The sequence below is a fragment of the Globicephala melas genome, chromosome 16 (genome assembly GCF_963455315.2).
Source record: "Globicephala melas chromosome 16, mGloMel1.2, whole genome shotgun sequence".
Lineage (NCBI taxonomy): Eukaryota > Metazoa > Chordata > Mammalia > Artiodactyla > Delphinidae > Globicephala > Globicephala melas.
The window spans coordinates 76,177,146-76,198,876 of NC_083329.1; the positions used below are offsets into that span (position 1 = coordinate 76,177,146).

At 38.3% G+C, this 21,731-nt stretch overlaps 1 protein-coding gene across 1 annotated transcript in view; it reads right to left on the bottom strand.

Moving 5' to 3' along the window:
- RYR2 (ryanodine receptor 2) overlaps positions 1–21,731 on the bottom strand; it is a 721,218-nt gene that overhangs the window by 306,462 nt on the left and 393,025 nt on the right. Inside the window, exons 18-24 of the mRNA XM_060286446.1 lie at positions 19,387–19,505; positions 18,911–19,044; positions 17,169–17,410; positions 13,036–13,228; positions 11,757–11,973; positions 9,808–9,912; positions 5,610–5,713 (exon numbers count right to left, since the gene is read on the bottom strand). Coding sequence (XP_060142429.1) covers positions 5,610–5,713; positions 9,808–9,912; positions 11,757–11,973; positions 13,036–13,228; positions 17,169–17,410; positions 18,911–19,044; positions 19,387–19,505 — 1,114 coding nt within the window. The remainder of the gene's footprint in view (positions 1–5,609; positions 5,714–9,807; positions 9,913–11,756; positions 11,974–13,035; positions 13,229–17,168; positions 17,411–18,910; positions 19,045–19,386; positions 19,506–21,731) is intronic.

Sequence of the window (21,731 nt, forward strand, 5' to 3'; positions counted from 1 at the left end):
TACTCAAACACTGTCCAAGGAACAGGAAGTTTCCTGCCATCATCCTCCATTCATTTATCTATTCAGTAAGTATCTTTTGAAAGCCAGGTCCTGTGCTAAGTTCTGGGGATAAGCTTACAGGCCGGTGAGGACTAAGACAAAAATTAACTATAACATAGAGTCTTGCATGCAGTGACATACGTACAGGGCTATGAAAGGGTCAAGTAGGATCCCAAACCCAGCTCTAAGGGAACTCAAGGGTGACAATAACATTGGGATTTATCTGATTTATCTTAAATCCAGGTAGTTAAACTTCTGAGTGCGTGCCTACCAAGCAATCTGATTATAACATATGGAGAACCCTGCCTAATACATTAAGTGACGATAATGGCTAGCACTGTATGACCATCGCTACAATCCAGTTTTAGAATATTTCCATCACCCCATCAGATTCTCCATGCCTGTCTGCAGTCACTGATCATCCCCACCCTCAAGCAATCATAAATGTGCTTTCTGTCTCTAAAGAATTGCCTTTTCTGGGCTTCCCCGGTGGCGCAGTGGTTGAGAGTCTGCCTGCCGATGCAGGGGACACGGGTTCGTGCCCTGGCCCGGTAATATCCCACATGCCGCGGAGCGGCTGGGCCCGTGAGCCATGGCCGCTGAGCCTGCGCGTCCGGAGCCTGTGCTCCACGACGGGAGAGGCCACAACAGTGAGAGGCCCGCATACCACAAAAAAAAAAAAAAAAAAAAGAATTGCCTTTTCTGGACATTTCACCTAAATAGAATCATACAGTATTGAATCTTTCATGTCAGGCTTCTTTGACTTACCACGTTCTTTAGGTTGATCCGTGCTGTAATGCACATTAGTAGGTTATTTCCTTTTATTGCTGAATAGTATTGCATTGGCTCTATTACAGTTTGTGTATCCATTCATCAGCTGATGGATGTCTGCAGTTTTTCCAGTTTGGGGATGTTATGTATAATGCTTCTATGAGCATGTCTTTGTGTCAACATAGTCTTTCATTTCTCTTGGGTAGGTACGTAGGAGTAGAATCGCTAGGTTGTATCATAAATTTATGTTTAACGTTTTAAGAAACCACCAAGTGGCAGGGCCATTTTACATTCCCATCAGTAATACATGTAGATTTCAGTTGTTTTCTATATCTGCACCAACACTGAGTGTATCTGTCATTTTGCTTATGGCTATTCCAGCATGTGTGCGGTAGTATCTCACTGTGATTTAGTTTGCATTTTCCTAATGACTAATGATGTTGAGCATCTTTTCATGTGCTTATTAGCCATTCACATATCTTCTTTATTAAAATATATACTCAAGCGTTTTCCCTGGTTTTTAATTGGGCTGTATGTATTCTTATTACAGAGTTGTAAGAGTTACCTATATATTCTGTATACAAGTTCTTTATCAGGACTTGTATGATTTACTACAAACCCTATAAATGTAAACTTACATGATTTATAAATATTTTCTCCCAATCTGTGGCCTGAGTCTCCATCTGCTATGTGGTTTCTTTTGTATGACAAAAGGTTTTACTTTCAATGAGATCCAGTGTATTGATTTTGTTTTCTTTTATGGATCGCATTTTGGGCATCATATCTAAGAACTCTATGTCTAACCCAAAGAGACTTTTAAATGAGAACAACAGACCATTTAAAAAATCTATTCAATGCTATCAACCACACCAAGTTCTCTGAGTAAGAACTCTTTGGTCTTTATATTATCTTTATTAAAACCATTTTATTTGACTTAACACCGTTCAACTCACCCATTTAAAATGGTTTTAAAGTCTGCAGAGGGTGGGGAGAGAGCAGCGTGAGCTGTGGAGCTTGTGCAGAGGTTAGCAGAGAGGAACAGAGTATGGGAAGTGGAAAAGGACGAGCTGGAGGTGGGTTCTCCATCTGATTCCTGTGCTTCCGACAGTAACCTGCATATGCATTCAGCACATATTTGCTACAAGATTAAGTGGCAATAATGGGTTCGTGCTGCAATTTAGCACTTCAAGTATATGCCCACCGACAAGAAGAGGAAACAGACTGGCACAAAGCCACAGAGAGAACAGGCGGCACCCTGTCCGTGATAACCATCTGGTATACAAAAGCCTGGCTAGAGACTGAGCTTTATTGCTTGTTCGTGGGTTCATTCATTCGAGAAATATTTACTGAGCTCTGTGTAAAGTTCAGAAGATGGTGAATAAAATCAAAATCAGATGCCTGCCCTCAAGAAACTTAGGTCTGGTGGAGTAGAGAGGCCATCCTGTGGTTATACATAGCTGGACAGTTTCTATGCTGAGAGATACAAATAGGCTGAGTGCCTATGAAAGGGGGCTTTATTGAATCAAGGAGCTCAGCAAATGTTTCCCGAAGAAGTGACTCGAGATGTAAAGGATGAGAACAGGGCATGGAGGGGAGCATTCCAGGAAGTGGACGTAAAGAAGGGGAAAGGAACGTGCAAACAGGTGTGCAAAACAAAGTCTAGTGTGATGGCAAGCAAGGAAAAAGAAGAGCAGCCTCCTACGTGATGATGGTGGTGAGAAGGGAAGCAAGACCTTGCAGGACCACTGGGCAAATTAAGGTACTGCCTTTATCTTAAGAGCAATGGGAAGCCATTAAAAGAATTCAAATAGGGAGAAATGACACTAAATACTTGAAAAAGATCAGAGTACAGAATGGGTAAGAGAAGAGCTAGCTTAATATTTCAACTGGATCTGTCGGGACAGTTTTATAGTTTCAGGTGGGGAATAATGGTAGCTTAGGCTAAAGACATGGAAGCAACCTAAATGTCCCTCAATAGGTGAATGGATAAAGAAGATGTGGTACATATTCACAATGTAATATTACTCAGCCATAAAAAAGAATGAAATAATGCCATTTGCAGCAACATGGATGGACCTAGAGATGGTCATACTAAGTGAAGTAAGCCAGACAGAGGAAGACACATATCATAGCATTTGACTTATATGTGAAGTCTAAAAAAAAAGAAAGAAAGATACAGAACAGACACAGAACAGTTCTGTTATTTACAGAACAGAAACAGACCCACAGTCATACAAAACAAACTTACGGTTACCAAAGGGGAAAGGGAGGGGAGGGATAAATTAGGAGGTTGGGATTTATACATGTTACTATATATAAAACAGATAACCAACAAGGACCTACTGTACAGCCCAGGGAACTATATTCAGTATCCTGTAATAAACTATAATGGGAAAGAATCTGAAAAAGAATATACATACACATACATATATATATATATGCATAACTGAATCACTGTGCTGTACACCTGAAACTAACACAACATTGTAAATCAACTATACTTCAACTTAAAAAAATGGTAGCTTAGGCTAGGGTGGTACAGTGCTGTTCTGGAAGAGGGTGTCAGAATTTCTGCAGTGCTGTACAGCACACAGATGATCATTCAAATCGGAAGTAAGCTGTCTTTTTCAACAATTTAGGTGGTAAAAAAAATCACAGAAAGAGCAACAAAAATTCATATTCACACGAAATCACCCAACATCCAAATAAGGAATATTCTGAAATAATCGTTTGCTTATTCGTCACTTGGCACTCCTGAGAATTTAAATGAGTAAAGTTGCTAATCCCACCCACAGTATATATATATTTTTTTAAAAAACTGAACTTTATAGAGTGCTTCTTCTGTTAGGCATTACGGTGCTAGAGGCTTTATCAGTATTGTATCATTTAGTCCCCACTACAATTCCATAAAGTAGATACACTATGATCCCCATTTTAAACTGATGCTAAAGAACCTAAGGTTCAGAGAATCTAAGATTCCCTTTGTAGGAGCAAGTCCTTAAATCTAGACCATCCAACCACCTAGGCTCTGTGTTCTTACCCACTCTGCTCTAGTGCCTATCAACTAACCAAGTGAATAAGGGAAATACATAAAGTACTGTACTTTCTTTAACTACTGGAATTGGGCATAGTGTGAATTTTGGAGAAACAGGAGCTCTTTTCTCCCTAATTTAAATTTTAAAGGAACAAGTGAAATTAGTTCATCATAAAACCATATAAATATTAACAAATATGAAAAGGGTTATTAGCATTCGCCACAGGCAACAGCACCATGATACGTGCAGTCTGATGATTAATCAAACCAGCCACCAGTAGCTGTTAGGAATGAGATTAGGTTATGCGTAGCAGTCAAAGGCTCAACATACCAAGGAGACTGGTATGGAGATCTCTACATTCCAGGCTTCCCAGGATTTGCCTAGCTAGCTTAGCTGTCAATTGCTAAAATGACAGGGAATGTACTACAAATTTAACTAAAATATCTTAGGCCATGAACTTTCAATAAAAACATTTTGTTGTAAAAGATGGGCAAATAATGGGCTGCCGTGAGTTAGCAAGCTAAATATACAAGCTTCACATCAAGACCACAAAGGAAGACAGGAGACCCTGAAGAGGCGGTCACAGTGATGTGCTCTGCGTTCCTCATTACAGGCAAGCTTGGTCATTTTTTACCTGTAGTGGTTTCTCAATTCACTCGATTTGTATATACTCCTTTTCCTTTTAAGTTACTAGTAGAACCTAAACTCATTCTAGGCCCAATTTGTTAATTTTCATAAGGAAAGTCACTACCAGATCTTTGAAGATATATACCTGGACCCAAATCCTAGAATTTGAAACAGTGTCTAAGTTTTATGCTCTGGGTCTTTGGTAAAATAACTTCAATAGAACTCGCTCTTTGCACTTAACAAAACTGAAACAAAACAGAAAAAGGACAAAAGTATTGGTTTATTCCTAATATAAGCAGGTTTTGAGATAAGTGACCTATTGGAACAAATCCAGTTCTTCGAGGCCATCAAGGATGGAAAAGTGCAAAACCATATACTTAATAAGGTACTTCCTAAGTACTTGCTGATTTGACAGTTGTCTAACCATTACTGAGTTAATGAAAGGACCCTATTTTCTGATCATGCATCACCAAGTCTTACAGCGAAAAACTGTTCTAGACTAGAAGCTAGAGAAGCTGGATCCAGTCCCAGCACAGCTACTAACTAGCTGTCAGGGCACTTGACAGCTCTATAAGAATCCCCAGCTGTGACATCACTGGTAAATCTGAAATAATAACACTCACAGCCCAGTGTGCTGCTAGGAAGATTAACCCAATACCTGTAAGTGAGAGTGTATGTGAAAAGGCAAAGCTCTAAATAAATAAACATACTAATTAGTATAAAGTATCATATGGTATTACCACTAACACTAATAATAAATGCCATTATTCAAAGCTCAATGCAATACCTTAAATTGGTATAAAAATTTCTAAACACTTGTTCAAACCTTCATTTACTTAGTCACACACCGGTAACAACTTATGACTGACATTCTGAGGAGCACTGCATCCAATGCCAAAATCCTTGTATTCCGAAATACCCATAAACATCTGTAGAATACTCTTTGGGAGATACTTACATAGAGCACAAAGACATAAAGTTAATATGCTCAAAGTCTATTCCAAACAAATATTGATCCAATCTACCAATCCATTATGGAAATTTCTAACCGGAATTAAAATGAATGAAAGCATAATATCAACACTCGGTTTCTTTCGTGTAATACAGATAGGAAGATAGGAAATTTAAGACACTCACTTCAGGGTCTCAAGCGACATCTGTAAGTTGTAATTGCGTTCCTGTTCAGGCAGCTTGCAGAACTCCACCAGACACGGGTGCTGTCTCTTATTGTCATCTCTAACCTGAAACAGAACAGGATATCGACATATAATAGTTTCTAAGGTCAGATACTAGCAATGGCAATCTAATTGCATGGAGGAAAGCAAAGGGCGAAGCAAGAAGGGAAACCCAGACCATCACCCCAGCTAAGTTGCCTCTGTCATCTCCCAGGCACGGCTAATATTCGAGGTCAGTGGTCAAGCCTGGCATTGTCTGGGCTTCCTGATGTCTTCCATTTGGCACCGTTCCTGGCCCCAGTGTCCATGCCTGCTCTACCCTGAATCCCCCATGCCCACTCTCCCAGCAACTTCCAGCATTTGCTTCAATCTTACTTCCTCAACGAGGCTCATTCTGTCCGCCTTCCTAATATGCCAATCTGCCCACCCACCCTACTTTTTTTTTCCCGTAACAGTTACCACCTGCGAACAGACTAGGTCTTTCTTTATTGCATTACTGTCTATCTCCCTGCAACTAGAATGTATGACCAAGGAACAGGAATTTGATCTCTTTTGCTTTTTGACAATGTGTTCCCAACACCTAGAACATGCCAGGTACATGGCAGGCACGGAACAAATATTTTGTAAACTGAAATGAATTCTAGGTAAGAAGGTGTAGTAATCACTTAGTTTTGATGTGCAGGAAGTTTTACGTGTTTAGAGCCAAACAGATTAGAGACATCAATGAACATCATGACTGATTGATACAAACTCTTGGAGGTGGTTCCAGCTGTTCATTTCACCCCATGTAAGCTACTTCTGCTCTCACAAGTCACTCCAGTGCTTTACCGAAGTCAGTTAACATCCCACAGCCATTTTTCATATTAATCCTTGAAAACGTGGATTAGCAATCAGAATAAACTAAATTCAAGATTTTAGGGATAAATTAATGAGAAAGATGTTCTGTACCCTTGCATTAGTAATTAGGTTTTTATCTTCTTAGAGACCTAAATTACACAGGCATTACTGCCATGGTGACACCACGATCACAGCCATATGCTGCCAGGGAACAAATTACTCCATGGTAATAATTACCAGGCTTTATAAATGCCACATAAAATGTAGGTAAACACGAGTAAGAATTTTTTTTTAAGTTTTCAGGAGTCGCCAAGTTAAAAACAAGATAGTTATTCCTTTCTTTCCAGTGATCATTGCAAATGAACAGGACTTACACAAAAGCATATAGTTTATTTACTTATTCAAGTGTGTAACTTTGGAAATGAAATCTAGAGTTACAAAATGTAACACTAAATTCTAAACATAAAGGTAAAAATGAACATGCCCAATTCCGGAGATAATTTAATCTGTGTTCGTGTAATTTCCACCTCCCCTCTATTCTCTACGCCAGAGAGTAACTGACGCCATCATCCTCTCGGGTGTCCAAGCTAAAACCAGAAATCTACCCAGATTTCCTTCCCTCTCTTATTCTCATCCCATAGTGGAACTTCAAAACATCTGCAGTCATGTCTCTCCGGCCCCACTGCCGGCACACAGTTGGGAAACTCACAACCTCTCACCTGGGCCACCTGAGTCCTCTCCCTGACCCCTTTTCCTGCCTCCAGGCTCACTGCTCTTCCACAAAAACAGCAGAGCAAATATTTACCACCTCCTGGAAGCCCTCCCTGATTTCACCAGAAAAGCTGTAAATATTCCTCCCTCACAGTTAGTATCTCCATTACAGTACTTAGTTTGTAATTGTTTGTGTACCTATCACTCAGCTAAACCAGAAGCTCTTAAAAAAGGCAAACTGACTAAAACAAGGTCTTTTCAATTTGGTGACCCCAGTACCAAGCACATGAGGTGAATACTAGGCAAAAGGGACACACAAATGCCTGAATGGACAGGCCTGATGTTATTCCGTAAAATAGAGCTCTTACATGATGCTCCTGTGAAACACATCGCAAAGACATTTAAAGAAACTAAGTTCTTTCCAAAAAGTAAAAACAAACAAAAAACCCCAACTTATTCAACAGTTCAAACTGCTCTAAAGTAAAACACAGTTGAACACTTCATTTAAAATGTCAAAGAATTTATGGAATTAGTCTCAATAACAGGGATGTACCTAAGTCTAGACTAACAGACATCATAAAGTCAGGGATGGTGGCCACTTATCTGAAAGGAGTTTTAGGAAAGACCTTGTCAAAGAAGCAGGACACAAGGTCAATTATTACACGGTAGAACAACGTGAAATCTCCTCACGTGTCAGTTTGAGACTCTCCCAAATTGCTGACCCTCTGACATGATACCTGGAGCTGTGCCTGCCCAGAAGGAGCCCTAAGAAAACAACCGTTTCGTGCTACCAGCAAGTATTTGAGTGTGTTCCTTGTCCCAGGAAAGGTGCCAGGTGCCAGCACTACAGCAACAGACTAAGTGCTTAATCTCCACCCTGGAGGCCCAAAAAACATAAAGCCCAAGGTTGCTTTAACCAGCCAGGACCAGGTGAAGGATAACTGGCCGCAACAAGGATGGCTCAGAGGCACCGTATTCTCTTTCAGCATCTACAGACTAGCAGCATTAGAAGGTATGGTATTGAAATGAACTGGATTTAACTGCAAAAATAGATAATAATGAGACCTTATATTTCCTCTTTTTTTTAATAGAAGAAACGTAAGTAAGTTCACTGTAGAACGTAATCATTTAGGCAACCTTTAGAAGCCTGCGATAGAAATCATCTTTCTTGAGCATAAGCCTGTTAAACAGTTCCTGTTACTGTATGGGTTTTTTTGTTTGTTTGTTTGTTTGTTTTGGAGGGGAGTTGTTATGAGATGTTTTTAAATCCTAGCCTGTAATTATCTTTCTCCAAATTTTGTCCATAACTCAAATCTCTGCCTCATCTTGAACCTTGTGGTAAATTCTGTCAGTAACTCTTCTGGCAATTGGCTAGGTACACCTTCATGATATCTCTCCTTTTACTGACTTTAACTGACGGTAAATATCTTATCTAGCATTTACTCATTTCCTCTATTTTTAAAAGTCCATGACTATAGCACAAAACTATAAACTTAACAAGGTAACTTTGTAAGTGCTTGCTGATTTGACAACTGTCTAACCATTACTCAGTTAATGAAAGGATCCCATTTTCTGATCATGCATCAGTAAGTCTTAATAGTGAAAAACAATTCTGGACTAGAAGCTAGAGAACATACATCCTAGTCTTAGCACAGCTACTAACTAGCTGTCAGGGCATTTGACAGCTCTATGAGAATCCCCAGCTGTGACATCACTGGTCAAACTGAAATAATAACACACAGCCCAGTGTGCTGTTAGAAAAATTAACCTATTACTTGTAATCGGGAGTATATGTAAAAAGGCAAAGCTCTAAATAAACAAACATACTAATTAGTATAAAGTATCATATGGTATTATCACTAATACTAATACTAAATGTCATTATTCAAAGCTCAATGTAATAAGTATGACTGGCTGAATACACTCATTTCTATATTCAGTCAAATATAAGAAAGTGTTACAACCTTTGGGATACTTAGGCTATTAATATCATAAAAATGAAAGTGTTGCCACAGTCCTGTTAAAAAACGATATATGCTACACTGGGATTACACGGGAAGTTGTTTTGGTTTTATTTCATCTAAATTTTATTGATAAACTGTAAACTAAGTTCTCTGAAAAATAATCATTTGGAAACGCATGCAGTCATTATTTCTCAGCCTCTCTTCCACTTATGAAACCAACTTGAATCTTTGCCAAGAGCACTTACACTGCTACGTACAATGGGGACTAAAAGAAGTGAAACATCGGAGGAGGAGAGTAAACTGACTTCTTTCCATTTTCAGTTTTCACTTTCAATTTCAGTTTTTTTCCTGAGTTCCTTAGAAATCAATGCTTATTGTCTGTATATGTTAACCTTGATTTAAAAATGTAACTTTCAGCCTGAAGACTGATAACTTTTCAACTGTCTAGGCAAGTAAGCCATCCTTCAATGAACGCACCACTAATGTCATTCATTCTCATAAAGAAAAAATGCCCAAAAACTAAAGTGTAGGGGAAAAAAAATCAATCGGATCGACTCATGTCACCACGTAGCAGGATGAGTGAAAAGAAGTTATGTTTTCAGAAAGATGTATTAACAGAATCTAAAAATAATTTACAAAATTATGTACCGGACCATACTGCCAGCCGAGTTCAATTTTATTCATAACCCAGAGTTCATGGATATTCTCTGCCAGCTTTTCTCTTATCCTCTCCAGGTGGGGAGGCAACACAATCTAAAATTGAAAAAAAGAAAAAGAAAACACATCAGAAAGAAATGCAAGAAAATGCAGTGTTAATCGTCCTCACTGTGAGTTGAACCAAATAAAACAGTCTCATCAACCATTAAAATATAATCATATAACAAGGTTCCAAACCATCTAATCTAAATTTGTATAACTAGGTATCTAAGCAATTAATAGGTAAATTTGGGGAAATTATGAATGAAAGTTAGAAAGAAAGAAAACAGAGTATTGCTGAGGACAGCCATCATTAAGAAAAAAGTCCTAATGGATTTGGTATAACCACCAGAATATGCATTATTTAAAAAGAGAAATCATCCCAGAGTTCTTAAACCAACCTGGCCAGCACCCACCGGCTAGAATGAAGGCAATTCAGTGTCCAAAAGATAATCCGCTCACTCTCTGCGTCTAGAAATATCTGTTGGCAGTGATTTATGTTTTCCCTAACTCTGTTACTTTTAGTGGTTTCCAAATGTAAGCCTCAGGTGAAAAAATGTGAACCTGTTCCCATTATAAAGGGGAAGTTTAACGGCCTCTTCATAACACAAAATGGTTTTCCAGGTGACGGGTTGGCTGTGCACACCTGGCGATGCACTGGTATGTGCCCCACAAGCAGTCCCTCAACACAGAGAGCAGGCAACTGCCCACCATGCCCGTGGATGCGGCAGAGTGTCCACAGGGGGCAGGCCATCCCTGTCTCCTTCCCTCCAAACAGGAGAGGTTATCCAGGGCTCAGGAAATCCTAAATGTGCTAGTGACAGCACAGAATCCCACTGTCCATTCCAGTCCATTTCCATCCTCCAATCGTGCTTACCGCTCAACTCTGGTAGCGCCATACACACCCTGGCACGTTCCAGCGACGGCAACACAAACTGAATTTTAGCCATGAACAAAGCTTGTTTGTTTATGTTACTGCATCATATACAAAGCCAGCAGGGAGAGACAAGAAATATGGTTCGAGGAACCAAACAATGGAAGCTTCTGAGGCCTGCTATTAATTCTATTTCAGACTTCAGACATTTCTCTCATCTTCAAAAGCTCATGAACAAACTATGAATATCTAACCAACCGGAATGAAGTTACTTCACCATTAAAATAGAGCAATACTTAATTCATTGTCAATGTCAGGATACTTTCAAGTCTATGAAAGAGAAAAGCAAGAGTAACTGCTAACATTGCTTGGGTGCTAACATTGCTTGGGTGCTATTCGCAAAGTACTGTGCCAATGTGTTATTTATTAACTATATCAAACATACTCTGAACATCCCAATGAATGTGATGAGTAATTTTCTCAAGTCCCAGAGCATACATTCGATCCCAGGCATTTTGATCATAATCCTAGAGCTCATGATCTCAATCTCTACCCAAGATAAAAGTCAGTTAAATCACTTCAAAATACCAAGTGTATCTAGATGGGGGAAGAAATTGAAAACTCCACCACTACCCTGGGTAAGTAAACACCACTCTAAAATTAGTATGCATTACCTCAGGTTGTGGCCCATTAGTACATTATACTATAATACTATAATACTATACTATACTCTATATAGTATATAGTATAATACTATATTATACTATTATATACTATAATACTATAATAGTACATTATAGTCAATTTACTGGCTTGAAACCGCCCTTAAAAAACAAAATAGAATAGACTAGGCAAATGGCTAAGGGGACATAGTAAGGCTAAGCATTAGTTCATGAAACCAATTATACATATAAATTGTATTACTGTAAAATGCATTTGTATGGGTTGCAGGCAAAAGTTTGAAAGCCACTACATATGGGAATGACTGCAATTCAAACGTTGCCATCACAGCTGAAGATCTGGGTACCTGGCTGGTATCCACGGGGATCGGTGTGAAGGCGGCTTGTGTCAGGGAAACTGTGGGACCCAGGAGGTCCCGTGTATATGTCCTTTCTTGCTTGTACTCTCGGCTGTGTTCCACTTTCAACTTTTCTTTTGGCAGAACAGCTTCATAACAAGGAGCATACCCGGGCGGAGGAAGGAACTTAAATTCTCCATGTCTCCCCCCAAGCAGAAAGCGTACCCTGAAAAGGATGCATGTCGGGGTCGGTTATATCTCTGACATACAGAAAAGTTTCCTAATCAACAGAATAGAGGAATAAATTATGAGTACAAACTTAGCTTTGTCAGAAGCCACATTTCTTTTCTAAGTACCACCATAATGTCAGTACATTAGAGATTAAGAGCCTCTAATCATAAAAGTAAAACCTGATTAAATTATGTTAATGGCTCAGCAAAAACTTATCACTCTCTGGAGAAATAATAAAAGCATATGCACTCTATTCCTATGTGAATGAAATACCTGTTCATAGTATTTGGTCACTTAATGTCTCAAGGTGCCCAAATAATCAACAGAGAAAGAACAGACTTTCTAAATATCTGTATACTTAAAATTGCAGGGCTGGATGAGATCTGATAAAAAGAAAAAATAGTCACAGTCCGATTTCCCTGTGAAATTCCTTAAAGGAGACTCAAATGATACTTCTACATACTAAATTATCACTTTAATTTCTCTTCCATCTGGTAGTAGCAAAAAAGCAAAGGGTTAGAGGAAACTACCTTGACCCAGCTGACCATACGCAGATAATTTACAAGTATAGCAGGTAGAGGGTGACATGGAAAGGAGTCATCTTGACCTGATCAACCAAAAAACATATGGTTTCTGTAGAAATGAGGGGGTTTGGAGTAGGGTGGAAGAATGTAATGAAAAGAAAAATTAATGAAAATAAATATGAGAAAATAAATGGTATTTTTAATGCAACATCGTTTATTTACCCTTATTAAATAAAAGAGTGAACTTAAATGGACTTGAAATATTTCAGGAACACTGGATAGAAGGATAGTCGGCAGACTGCATATCTAAATGGTTGGATATATGAACAAAGGATTCAGCCTCCTGAGATTCTCCTCTTAGGTGAATCTTATCTTCACCCTTCAAGGAAGGGGCAGAATGCCCTGTGGACGTCTAGACGCCCAGGAGTGAGAGAGAGAAGGTTAGCAAGGCAAGCGTGATGGCAGTGCAGAGTCTTCCATGAAAGAATGAGAAGTGAGAAGGCAAAGAGAGCAAAAAACATAGAAATACTAACTTGATTCCTGCAGAGAAACTGACAACTGGAAAGAAGAGGCCATCAATGTTGAAATTCTCAAACATGCCTTGAACAGGTTGTCCGTTAATTCGGAAGGAGATGCTTGGGGCACTTAGATCTAAACAGCAACTGATGACATCATCAGTTCTCAACAGATGCTGGTTTGGTGAGCTGACAGTACGGGCAATACAGCCTATGGGGAAACACATTAAGGAGGGTAATGCATCTTTATCTCAGAGAATCATCTTCAGAACCTGAGTCAAAGATCTGAATAGGCAGTGACAATCACCAAAAGGTACTGGACGAGACTAAATCTTGAATGCATATTAATGTTATATGTCAAATCCTTTACCAAAAAAATTTGTTGCTTTTCTCAGGAGCCATGCTGCTATCTTTATTGTAAAATGGTCCTTCTGACATGCAGAAATTTTTGCATGCAGATGGATGGTATTTGATGCTGATATCATCTTACAGCTGATAATATAATGATGTCAGGAAAAATCTCTAGGAAAAGGCTTGAAGTCAAATTGCTACTTTATCACCTACTACTTGTATGACCATCAGCACATTACTTAAGCTCTATAAACCTTGATTTCTTGTAAACCAAATTCCATCACCTTGTAGAGTTGTTATGATGATTAAATTAATGGTTTATAAGAACAGTCTCAGACACAGCAGGTATTTATTGCAGTCCCCTTCTCAAAGATTAAATCCATTTTGTTTTATAACATAAAAATATAAAGGGATAATGAAAGCAGAAAATGTGCTCATTTGTGCATTGTTTATTGAGAGACAATACGTGTCAACTGGTTTGTTGTTCTATAACTTATTTCATATAAGGTCTTGGTTAGCTTCTTAAGTAGGACACAGGATACAAGTTGAGGCATGAAAATGATATTTGATAAATGTCATTTCTTGCCGTAGCCAGCGTATAACCTATGTCCATTCTTGACTGTGTCATAACTCCTTGGCCGATTAGTCCCATGGGCACAATGGAACACAGGAAGGTAAGGTCCTCCCAGACACACATGCTCACAAATGCAAACATACAAAATTTCTCCATTTGAGCAAAGACAAAAATAGATTTGATGATGCAACATTTGCATTTTTTAGAACACCTTTTTAAAATTTCTAGCATGCCAAGATTTCTACCAACAGCATATCTGAAATGCCAGTAGTAGAGCATATCTACATTTTAAACTGTGTACTTTTTAAAAATTTTACCAATATTCAAATCTGCAAGCAATACATTCGTTATCAGGTGGTCCCTCTAGAATTCCCTGGATATAATAAAGGCAGCTTGTTAAATAAAAGTCATACAAAAGCAACAGAACTCACAGATAAAGGTCTATATCCCTGTTTGTATTCAAGATCTGTAGCTGATAATGTTATTAAACATATTTACTATAATCCAAATATATTGCTCAATCTGAGGGATACTATAACGCTAATACTAATGACCATGGTTAACTGTTTTGCAATGCCTGAAAGAAACAGGTAAGAGAGATAAGGTCACTAGTGACCAGCCTAAGTCCACAGTTTCAATGGCACTCACACTGCTGAATCCACTAGGAAGCATTTTAAGATTGCATTTACATAAACTCAGATCAAATCCATATGAGAACTATATTCCTGTTCACTGCATTAGCCAGAAAAGAAGATAGCAGTGGTCTGATTCATAGGTCCTGTAGAAGAATCCTTACCCATCTTTCACATACTGTTCTATGACATTCCTCCATACTTTTATACTTAAATTCTCCAAAAGCACCAAGTTTTTTCACACTTTGGGTCCTTACAAACACAGGATGTGGATGCCCCAATCGAGGGGTCCCCAACCCCCGGGCTGGCATCGGGCCGCACAGCAGGAGGTAAGCAGTGCGCGAGCCAGCGAAGCTTCATCTGCCGCTCCCCATAGCTTCCCATCGCTCCCATTACCGCCTGAACCATCTCCCACCCCCCAGCCCCGTCTGCGGAAAAACTATTCCACGAAACTGGTCCCTGGTGCCAAAAAGGCTGGAGACTGCTGCCCCAATCCAATTCTCATTCGCACAAGGGGAACATAGCAATGCTATGCAAAGTTTAAGTTGGGAAGAAGAAATGAAGACAGAGCTCAAAACTTTTGCTGATAAGGCAAATTCTGGTTACAAGGAATATCTCCACCCTCCAATCACAAAAAGTTAAGTGTTCTCTCTCAGAAATCACAGATAGTTGATACTTTAAATCCTACTTCAACTCTTAAAAAGAAAAGGAATAGGAGAGTGAACCCAAGAAGATTATGTGGATTACAGTGGATTTAACCACATAACTCAGTCAGAAGCCAATTAGTTTAGATTTATCTTTGTTGATTCTGAATCTAAAATTAGCAATAGATCCCAGGGCTTGAGAGAACATAGCTTTCAACTACAGGCATGGTAGAGTGCGTATTTTCTTGCCATTTGAAAAAACAGTCAAATATTTTCTCCTGATACAAAGTTTCAAGATGAATTTCTCTTGAAATTCCACAAGTAACCTCTTTTCTGTAATACCTGCATAGATTCACTCAATATTTTTGTTGCTCTTATCACTCTGTTTTAAAGATACTTTGCCATGAAAGGCATATTGCATACACTTTCAACTCCAGGAGCTCTGGGTTCTTCCTCTGTGTTGACAGAAAAAGCTTCAAACTAAATGCAAACATGAAAATGGTGAAGTGGCGTTATATGGCTAAAATAATGAGATGCAATTCAGCATTTTTTTTTTTTTACCAGTGTAATGTTTTGTTTCGTTTTTCCCCTAATCTCTGTGTAATGGGAAAACAAGTGAACACGCTTCATTCATTCACCTGAGGACCCATGTTGTGTGGAGTGATACTCAAAGGTAGAGAGAGGGGATAATATCTGAAGATAATAGTTATATTATATATTATGTTTTATCAAACAGACATTAACCCTATTTCATCTTTGTCAGGTCTTCTGAAGGCAGGGCTCTTTGCCTTTGTTTGGTGGGTAGAAAAATTCTGGAACAAACATTGTGACTCTCTTCTGACCAGCACCGTACACCTGTGTATAAGACACACCACACTACAGCCTGGGTCCCAACCAGTGCCCCACAGGTTAGATGAAATATCCAACATACAGCTTCATCTCCTCCAGGCTACTGAGCTATTGGCACCGAATAAAGGAAAAATTTAGTAAGTATTATTGTTCGATACAACCACATGGAGTGCTTTTCTTTATAAATTCCTTACCATAAACTCTTAGGTTTAATTAAATTGAATTTAAAATGTTCTTTTCATAATTTATGAGGCCTATAAAACATTAATAAATGAATACCGCTTGATTTGCCCATGAGAGGCAAAGTGCGGCTTTCTGTAATGTAAGGAGCCTCTCTCTATTTTCTGTATGTTAAATGTGCTATAAAATGTATCAGGTTCATTCTAAATGCCGCTTTATGAATACAAGCATATGTCTGCAGAATCCAAATGAATTCCAATATCTACATAATCAAAAAGTAAACTTTTAAATAGAGCCAATCAAAATACATGTTTTAATAAATCTGAAAAAAGAGTACTATTTTTATATATTACTCATGTTTAATATACTTTCAACCATCAAAGCTTAGCGGTGGTAGCTAGTGAAATGAACTATTCATTCATTTTTAAACCATTCCACACTTCTGAAACAAAGCATCATTTTATTATGAGCTGACTCCTCACAATACACTTGACAAATTACCAATTCCTGACATTACATTACCCACCAGAAGATGGAACTTAGTCTACTTATTCCAATTATTTTCCAGGATTTGGTTTTGGTTCTTTTTTATATTGGAAGCTAAAGCTTCACACATACCAATTAAAACAAGTAGGAAACGTTTAAGTTTTTGCACTTGATTCATGAATCAGAAAACCACTTCTGAAGTATACCGTTCAAAGGCAAAGAAGTTTTTTGGAGAGGTACTATAACTGTAAGAGTTTTCTTTTTCCACTAGTGAAATTCTGCTTTTTACTTAACACTCTTATCATTTCAGTGTTACATTTCTGAAATAAATGTACCTGATATGAACAGCACCAATACCAATAGCTTTTAGAAATGTCCAGTGAGGGCAAAAGATTTCCTTCAAAAACACTGTGAAAGAAAATGGATACTACGTACCTGACCAGAGGTGAAGGCCATCAAATCCATAGGAGAAGAGGTCATCTCCGACACCATTTCCACCCCACTCCTCGCCCCCTCCAGGGTAGGGAGAGTACCCCTCCGTTGAAGCCCAGCCCACTCGCAGGTGAGTGGCTTCGGCGGTCACAAATGGCTCGGTGTGGTCCACCATCAACTCATAGTACCATTTCCGATATTGCGCAGACCCTTCGCTGACACCCAGAAAAATATTGGGTCTCATGCTTTAAAGAGAGAGGAATAGCATGTGAGAAAATCTGAATAAACCTTTCGTTGTCTTAACTTACATCGTGCTATTTTGAATTAGTCCTGCTTCTCAAAGACATATATTACATATTAAATATGTTTCCTTAAGTACAACAAATTATTGAAGCAATCACTGAAGTCTGCAGTGACCGCCAACCTTACAGTTAACATTCAGACACTGATGTTTGCTTCTGGGATAACTTGGCAAGGTCACTTAAGGGTCTATTGTTTTTTCTTAATTGCGCTTCAGCATATTTTATATCATTAATCATATTGAAGGGGAGGCACTCAGGATAGCACAGCAGGCCCTCGGACCTAATGGAGCTACTATTAATCCAGGACATAGAGACACTTTCCTAAGCTAAGCTTTGTGTCATACAGAGTTTGAGGCTGAAGCAAGTCATAGTGTTAGTGAAGGAACCAAGGTGATGAATCATCTTTGTTGTTCTCTATGCTTTGCTGTGAAAAGAATAATTTCTAGTTAGTTGTATTTAATTGCATTTTACGGAAGAACTTTTACCCTAAGTTAATACTAGGGATTAGTGAAAGTCTCAGAAAACACTGCTCATTAACGACAGGTCTATTACATAAAGAACCACAAAGGAAGTCTTAAATCAATCTTTTTTAAAACATCACAACGTAGAAATATACACTAAACCCTACATTTTTGTTTGAACCAGAGTGAAGTAGCAAGTATTTCCTGGACAGCTGCTAAACACAGTGTATTGAAGTTATCACTATCACATACAACATTTCCTTAATTATAAGCTGTATTTATTATTGTTGTTGTAATTATTATTATTATTTTGTATATGGAAGGCACTATGACATGGTGGTGAAGAGCTCAGTCTCTGGAGTTAGACCTGAGTTCCATTTCCAGTTCCAACGATTTAATCTATAAAATGTAGATAACAATAACACTTTGTGCAAACACAAGCAGCGTACAATACTTGTAAAGCACCTGGCACTGTGGCTGGAACAAAGTACCCAATGAATGTCTGATACCTTGGAAGGTACACCTAACTGAAAATGTAGTTTTATTGCTTATTTGTAGAATTTATTATATTTTGGACATTTGAATTCAATGTCTTTATTATACACAGCAGGCACTTCACCATTGGTAGTGAAGGATACAGTGTTTTTAGTTATGTTCTAAGAAGATGTAAAACATAATTGTATATAATTATATCCCTGTATCACTGTCAGCCTGCTCCTGAGGATGACAATGACAATTCGGCTACATATGAACGTGAATGAGAGCTCTTATACTTTTTTTTGTAATAAATGTGTATTTTGCTTGGGTCATCTATTGTTGTTATCTCATCTGATGGGTAGAAAAAATTCCTACACTCTTCCCTGGGGAAATATGTAAAAGATTCCAATCAAACAAACAGACTATACGATGTTTTAGCGACAAAGCTAGAACGTGCATTTTTTGTTATGCTACCAATCTGGTGACGCGGGCTCGCTGAACCTACCTGCTGACGTGGTTCACAAGGCGTGTCTGCAGTAACAGGTCTCTTCCTGGCAGAAGATTGTCACAGATGAGATGCTGGTTAGAACGGACTGCTACCCCATGGCAAACACACAGGGAGCATAAGACGTCCAGAACCTGAAAAGAGAAGCCACCTTCAGACTCTCATTCCCTTCTCAGGTTCAAGTGTCAGCAGCAATTTCCACAAACACACTTCCTCCAGTTACCTCTGACCCAGTCACTTTAAACATTACAGCCATGTGTCCACTTATTTTCCAACTTTCTTTCATACACAAATTGAGAACTGCTCCAACCTCCCATTGAGGCTATGCATAAGCACTAAGCAATATTACCTGATTGGAATGAAAAGGTGAAAAACACTCACGAAAAATTTGACACACCTTTTAAAAACTATCTTTTAAAAAAATAGTTTTAAAGTTATTCCAGAATTTATTTCTGGCAATAAAATGGTTCACTTACCTTGTGATTTCTTCCATGCTTGTCTAAAAGTGAGATAATGGATTTAATATGGCCTTCTTTAATAATATTTAGAGCTTCTGGACTTTCTACTAACACACAGTGTAAAACTTCAAGAATACCTAAAGAGAAAACAAAGAAAGGGGGGAAATATGATTAACCAATCTACAATGATCAGTGGCTTTCCTCTTCTCTATGTGTTTATTCAGGTGTTGACTGAATACAATATAATTATTATGTGCTCAATGCATTTGGGCATCATGCATAATATCACAGGGCACCTGTGATAGGGGACAGGTGGTGTCTGGAACACAGGGCTGATAACCAAAGATGATGTCCAGTGAGGACAAGGCAAAGATACAGTGTTCAGCTGAGTAAGCAGGTAATTCTGCCTGCAGAGAAATGAAAGAAAGCAACATTTAAGTGGGGCCACAGAGAACTCATTCATGGCCATTTTCCAGACAGGAAAAGATGGCGGTAAAGTGCTGAATGAAGTCTTGAATGGGGGGCATACCTCATGCACCTGGGGTACAAAGCCAATAGGGGATGGGACAGGTAGGTTAGGGCCAGCTTACGAAGCTTCTAGACACTGGAAGCATAACCCTGCAATAATGCATCCTAACCCATGGAGATCATTACATTCTCCTAGAGGTTTATAGCAGAAAATGTTTCTTGGTTTGCACAACAAGAGAAATATACAAGTTAACACAAAAATAAACAGAAATATACAATATACAAAACCTGAAAAAGAAGGGTAATATTTTTAGGTATTAGCTATCAGAGAAGATAAAATGGAATACATCTTTTCTTAAAGTCTAAAACAGAAATTAGAAAATAAGTCTCATTATCAGAATTTTTAGTGTGAACCTGGAAAGCTGAATGGGTACACGTATATTTATTTTTTCAGAGCAAGCCTGCCTTGTCAACAATGAGAATGTAGTTCATTAGTAGCAATTAGACATAACACTTAGAAAGTGTGATCTCTGTCTGAGAGCTACTGTCTGACATCTCTTAGCGTATTGAGAAGGGTCCCAGAGGAACCTTGTAGAAAGGTTTATTCATTTCAAATGGAGATCACTTTCTTGGAAAAGAAATGTAAAGTGCTCAGGTTTACACATGGTAAGGTACAGAAGTAATTCACTATTACTGTCACAGTTGACACTTGATTCAAACCAAGACAAGGGCTGTTAATACTAATTTCTTCACCAATGACTTAATGTTTTGAAATATAAATGCACATTCAATGAAAAAATACCCCAAAAGGTAAGTTAATTTTTGGTGTGGTTCAAAATCTGTTGCTGTATTCCAACAATCCGTGCCTGTTAAAAATCAACGAGAGCAGAAAATAATAATACAACAGGCTGATGGATAAGTTAAAGAAGATTTTTATATAAGGGTATGGAAACTATTTCTGCTATTATTAAAAAGGTAAGCAATAAAATAAACCCCATCATTCCAAGCTATAAAAAATTAAAATAACAGAAAGGGAACAGCATTTTTTTTTTTTTTTTTTTGGCTGTACCGTGCAGCATGTGGGATCTTAGTTCCCTGACCAGGGGTGGAACCCACGCTCCCTGTAGTGGAAGAGCAGTCTTAACCATTGGACCGCCAGGGAAGTCCTGGGAAAAGCATTTTAATAGATTAGTCATATGTCATCCTGATGTTTTTGGTTTTTTGTTTTCTCCCTATTACTTATTACTATAGAGCACGTGGCTGCCTATGTTTATAAATAAAGTTGTACCGTGTTTACACGCACGTTTGTTCACATATCTTCTTGGAACTAAAAGTATGACCCTGCAGCAGTGCATTCTAACTAATAGAGCTCATTTCACTTTCCTGGAGGTTTATAGTAGAAAATGTTTCTTAGTCTCCAAAACAAGAGAAATATACAAAATAATACAAATGGTGATCTCGCATTAAAAAGGCAGAGCTGAGTGGCTGCAACAACAAAGTCCTATAGTCCCACAACCTAAAATATTTACTATCTGGCCTTTTACAGAAAGAGTGCGCCAATCTCTGCTATAAAACATAATCATTAAGAAAAAAACAAGTAGAAGATCAAGAAAAATAAATCTTTCATGTAAATAAACATTCACGAAAGCCCACAGCATTCATAAACCTAAATATATCAGAAAAGATTAAAGACTAGATTTTTGGAAATAACAGCACGTATCACAAAATGCAAGAATGGCAATGTGAAAATAAATCTCTGATTTTTCTCATATTCAGCCTATTCTAATGGAAGGGTTTCAGAGTTTTGGGTTTGACATTAAATTTTTTTTTCAGTGGGACCAGGTCAGAGCCAACAAGTAAACACCTGGATGAAAAGACTACTGCCTCTAATGCCG